Raw genomic sequence first — 6202 nt, 5'->3', positions numbered from 1 at the left:
ATAGTTGGACAGCATTAAAAAAAATTAATTGAACATCAAAGCTTGATCAAGGTGATGAACGTCAGATATCGTTGTCAACAAAATTACGTTCCCATATTAAATTTAGTGACATTAAAAAAATACTACTGATATATATTTTAGTTAATAATTGATGATTTTTATTTTAAATTCTACTATAAAGTGATTTAATGACACTTTATTTGGCCTTTAGTGACATATGTAATTGTTGCTATAGTCTGTAATTGTTGCTATAGTCTATAATGACATTTATGAGAAATATCACTCGATTCTATGTCGCGAAAAGCTTTAGTATGAGTTTTTATTATGATGCTAAAAGGTCTAATAAATGTCACTAAATCCACTATATATACTATTAAAAATTTAAAGTAGTGACGTTTAAATTAAATGTCGCTAAATATATCCCACTAAAAGCAAATTATATTGTAGTGTATTGATCCATAATTTTTTATTTGAGCTTTAACGTTATATTAAAAGAAAAATTAATCGTTATAAAATAGAATATAATGATGTAATTTTAGTGGGAAAAGCAGGTGAAAGCACCTAAGAGTTACAATTAGGGTGATCGTGTTATTATGCAAACGACTAGGTTTAAATGCTTAGGGTCGATAATTCAAAGTAGTGGGTGGATGGATGAAATAGAGAGAAGTCCATGGAGTGTTATGTGCTAGGAGTGTTAGTGTATAAATATATTTTGAAGTCTCAACCATCAATTTAATTAAGCTTTTGGTTGAGTTGCTAATCTGACCTTGACATGATATCAAAAGCCAACGTGACAAATAGGGGTTTGAATCTCGACTACCTCTCGAATTTAAGTGCAATATTTCGCGCAAGGTATGAGGAGAGTCTTTATCGCATTTACACTCTTAGCCTAACGAGCTTTCATTTGAGGGGGAGTGTTAGAATATATAATATACCTTGGGATCTCACTATAAGTTTTACCTTTTGGTTGTGTTAGGTCATTGACAAGGAATTTTTTTGACTAGATTAATCAATTCTAACAAGTTGCAATTCTTTTGATAAGGGTATAATCTTTCTATTGTTTTTTGAGGTATTTCTCGAGCTATGGGTCTCCTTATCTGCAACCTCCTTTGATAAGGGTATGGTTTGTCGTTGTCTTATCCTTCCTAGCTAGACCCTAATCTTAACTGTAATGACAAAACATATTGAGTATGATGATGTTTATGATGATGAATATTTATCATGCACTACAAAAAACGACTAGATAGATTGTACCGGGTATGATGATGATGCTTTGGAGATTGGAACTTTTCTTGGAAACAATAATTTGAGTATAAAGAGTTTCAATTAAGAGAAAGAAGAAGAAACAAGGGGTCAAAAAATTGATGGACACCATCAATTATCAACAATGAGAAGAGTTTTGAAGGTATAGCCATGTAAAGAGAAAGCTAGGAGAAAATGAATCACTGCTCATGATACTATAATAGAATTATTGGAAAAGCTTAATTGTACTACTTATGAGTTCATCCTACTTTTTAATAAAAAACATAAAGGTTGTTTGTTTGACATAAGAAGTAAATTCTGATAGATTTTAGAATATGAATTTAGGCAACTCAAACAAGGATAAAAGGTAAACCACTTATAAATCCAAAGGTATATTATAAAAAAAATTTATAGTAGTAGGAGTTGCACTTGTAGCTTATAAAGTGATATATATTCTACATTTTCTTCGATATAAGACAATTTACATGTGGGTAATAAATGGACGTTTTAATACCCCCACCCCTTACATGTGATGAATGACCTTAGAATTTTAGTCTACCAGAAAGTTTGCAAGCCTATTGGAAAATGAAAATCCAACTAAAAGCTCTTTAACCGGTAGTAAGATTAAATGTCCAATTATAATGGTCGAACAACAAATCGAGCTCTAATATTATGATAAAGTTTTATACTGAGTTTGTGAACAAGACAACACACAATATATGAGAGTTGACTATACACAAATCAATTCATATTTTATTGGAATAAACTTGTTTTTGGCTTTATAAGTGAATTACTTCGTCTCCCCCTTATTTGAATTGCTTCAATATTCTATGACAAAAATTGTACAATTTGTTTGCCATTTCTATTGAAGAATGGTGTTAGTTACTTTTAATAGTACAATACTGATTTCAACCTGTCATTTTGGTACTTAATATGAAGACGATTATATTTGGATGTATTCCTATCATTTGGTACGTCAAGATATTACTTTTATTAATTAGTATAGCTTTGCCTCTTAATTTGGTGTCTCTACATACATGATATCATAAAATATAATTTTCATTATATTTTTTTGGTTCCTTTGACTGTTCACACAATTTTTTTAAAATTTTTTTTTTATTTACTTACCAGATATATAATTAATTGAAATATATTCTCTATTTATTTATTTAAAAAAATGTTATCCAATCTAACCCTAGATTTTAACCTTATAGAACCACTCAAAATTCCGTAACCCCACCGCTATGGAAACTCTGAGGAAAATTATTACTAATATATTGTAGAATTTCAAATTTTCACTTTTCATAAACCATTCCCTTCTCAATTTAATCGGACAAAATTTAACAAAGAAACAAAATTAAAATTTGCTAAATCCATTTAAAAATCCTACTTAATTGAATCTTATAAGTTAAAATAAAACATTTGCTTATTTGCATAATTATCCCACATTGACAAATTAAAAATGATATGCACACTTTATAAGTTATTGGAGTCCTTCTTCCTATTGCCATATGGTTTTGGATAATATTATCTCCTTGACTTCGTGTCTCCCCATTAATGTGTTGACATTCACCATAAGTTCAGCCTAATTTAACACTATCGCTATTATATAGAAAAATGTTAATGCTTTAACTCACTATCTAATTAAATAAACTTCAAAATATAATAAATCAAACAAATAAAACCTATAAATAAAAACAATTACCCATAAATAAAATATTCATTTTAAAAATTGTTGACTCTAAAATTACTTTAATGATTACAAGAAGAGGCGTATAGCTTATAGATCCAATAGACATCTTAGTGATAGATATATATGGGGTTTGGTTAATCTCTAGTTCTTGTCGTTTAAGGATGCTAATGAGTGTATAGGAGTCTCTAATTAACGTGCAAGAGACTATTATTAAAAACATAAATTAACTTATATGATCATAATTATTAAATAATATACTCCCTATAACGGGTAGTTTTAAAAGTTTATCCACTTTAAAATACTTTTTATTTTTGGAAATCTTTTTTCCCTAATATACCTTCATTTCTCTCTCTGACTTCCTTATTTCTCTAGTATATTCACTCTCTCACTCCTTTTTTGTTCTTTAAATTTTTTTTACTTTAATTTTCTTTCTCATAATACCCACTACAATAAAAGATTCTATTTTTCTTAATAAGTGTAAAAAACTCAAATTGAACAAACTTAAAAGAACAGAGGGAGTATAAGTTGCAACAGAGTTTGATTTTCACCATATATGAAAAGGGTAAATTCCTTTTTCCTTTGCCTATAGAGTTACTTTCTCGAATTTACTCCTACTCAAAATAAAATAATGAATTATTTGCGAATTAGGACCTTGAAATTTATTTTTTTATTTTTATTTTTTATTTTTTCAAATTACAGTCACCAAAATATTAATAATGTCTATAGCGTTCAAGCCAAATCATAAAATACTGATCATTTTAGTGGTCAAAATTTAAGGTTCAGTGGTCGGAATTCTATTATTTGGCCTGAACGCTGTAGAGATAAATATTTTGATAGCTGTATATATATCTAAAAAAAACATTAAGACTATAATTTACAAAAGACTTAAACTTTAATGCACTAATTGACAAATTTTCTAAAATAAAATAAATTAAATAAAAGTATTGCAATAGACGGGGTGAGCTAAACAATGGTAATTAAGGGTTTATAATTAATTAATAAAATAATACAATGTGTAAGTCATTAAGGGGACAAAATGTAATAAAGTATTGTTATTTTATAATCCACCTCCCTCTTCCTATGGTGTTTATAAACATGGAGGTTCATTGTTTGCCTTTGCCTTCAAAGCACCCCAAAAACAAGTATTATCAACCATTATCTTTAAATTAAGAATTAATTAAGCAAAATTAAATTAAAGCCACATAAAAAAAATAAAATTACTAATCAAAAATTCAATTTATTTTAGTAAAATTATTAAAATGACTGGTTCAGGATCTCCATGTGGTGCTTGCAAATTTTTGAGAAGAAAATGTGTAAGAGGATGTGTATTTGCACCATATTTTTGCCATGAACGAGGTGCTACTCATTTTGCAGCCATACATAAGGTGTTTGGAGCTAGCAATGTTTCGAAACTTCTAGCTCATTTACCTGTAAATGATCGTAGTGAAGCCGCCATAACCATTTCTTATGAAGCTCAAGCTCGGCTTCAAGATCCCATTTATGGATGTGTTTCCCATATCTTTTCCTTACAACAACAGGTAATATATATTTATATGTTACCTTAATTAAATTGATTTTATGAGTCATTTTAATTTGTTTTTATCATCTTATATGTAATAGATTATAGGGGAAATTCTAAAAAAAAAATCAATTTTTGTTTAATTTGCTGAAAATAAATTCAGTTATTTTTTATTTTTAAATAAATTCATCTGTTGTTTATTCTTTTTTTTAGATATTATTCCTATTTGCTAGATCACAAAGAATCTTTGAAAACCGTTATAAACAATATTTGAATTTATTTTTACAAAATAAATCTAATAGGTGTAGCTAAATTTATTTTTAGCAAATCAATCAAATATTAATTTATTATTGATAATTTCCCCTAAACTATGTAATATATATTGAGATTCTTGATATTTCAATCCAAATAGAGTATATTTTATTAATAACTTCATGCAATTGTAGTTTTAACGGTGTTTACATTACTTAAAATTTTGTCAATTTTAATTTTATTTTTAAAGTTGTTTTATACATATTATATAATATATCATGAGACTTCAGCCATTTTTTATATCATGTCAAGTAATCAACTTACAAAAAGATTAAGCTGATGGTTGAAATCGTATATATTCTATGAATTAATTTTGTGGCTCAAGGTGCCCTAATTATGATATTGAGTGCAAAATTGAAATTTTGTGTTTAATAATTATGCAGGTTGTAAACTTGCAAGCACAATTAGTAGCTTTAAAGCAATTACAAGCAGCTCATCAAGGCATAATTAGTGGTAATAATTCAACCCAAAACCCTAATTATGAGAGATATTGTTCTAATTACCCACAAGATGTTCAAAGCTGGTTGCAATCTGAGTACTCACAAATGGTGCCTCCTTTTGAATCAAATTACTTCAATTGTAGCTCGGAATCTTCAACAATTTATGGATCAAATCAAAGCAATCATCATGGTTTTGATGCAAATCATGATAGGATTAACTCAATGGCACTTCAAGATGATCAAGATGTATCTTTTGCTAGCTTTGATGGTTCTTCTTCTCATCATTCAGCTTCCATGGCTTCTCGAGATTTCGAAAATAAATCGAAATGGCCTTACCATGATACCGATGATCTTCATTCTGTGGCTTTTGGCTATCTCCAACATTCATGATGGAAAGCAAGATTTTTTTAGGATAAGGAAAATTCCCCATAAGAGGGTGAGAAAAACTTGATCTTCTTGTAGGTTCGTCTGAATCAAATCTCTATCATGCACAAAGATGAAAGAAAAGTTTTCAACGACTAGGTCTATCCATAATTTTCGAAAGGAATTAAGCAACAAAATTGTTATGAAGTTTAAAGTGGAGATTGAAAGTTGAAATTATCATCCAATTTTTGAGATGACCTACTCTATTTTTCCTAATTTGGATTCAAGCATGATCCTTATATAAATCTCTACCTTAATTACCTTTTAGATATATAAATATGTTAATACCTTTTAGAAACCCTAATTTCAATTATCTTGCCTTATAATTTGTTCTATTTCTATATGAGTATGCACTTAGAGATTTTGTAGCCATGGAAGGTGTTAGATCAATGATAATTATGTGATTTTCCCTCATGAATTATTCAATCTTAAGAATGTTATTTGGTTCTAATGGAGACCTAAAGTATTCACCTAAAAACCCTCTTTACCTTGATTACTTTTTTCATGAAAGTTTTTCTCTTTGATAACATAACCCTAATTAAGTCCCTAATTAGGATTTTGATCAATTAGTTT

The 6202-nt window shown here is 28.4% G+C and overlaps 1 protein-coding gene across 1 annotated transcript; it reads left to right on the top strand.

Moving 5' to 3' along the window:
- The first annotated feature begins 4194 nt into the window (after positions 1-4194).
- Positions 4195-5637, top strand: LOC130799871 (LOB domain-containing protein 29-like). The gene is made up of 2 exons (XM_057663144.1): positions 4195-4473; positions 5150-5637. The coding sequence occupies exons 1-2, from the start codon at positions 4195-4197 to the stop codon at positions 5594-5596; spliced, it is 726 nt and encodes a 241-aa protein (XP_057519127.1). The 3' UTR covers positions 5597-5637.
- The last annotated feature ends 565 nt before the right edge of the window (positions 5638-6202 follow it).

This window comes from Amaranthus tricolor, chromosome 14 (genome assembly GCF_026212465.1).
Source record: "Amaranthus tricolor cultivar Red isolate AtriRed21 chromosome 14, ASM2621246v1, whole genome shotgun sequence".
NCBI lineage: Eukaryota > Viridiplantae > Streptophyta > Magnoliopsida > Caryophyllales > Amaranthaceae > Amaranthus > Amaranthus tricolor.
The sequence above is the reverse complement of the archived record's forward strand: the minus strand, read 5'-3'. Positions and strand labels throughout refer to the sequence as shown.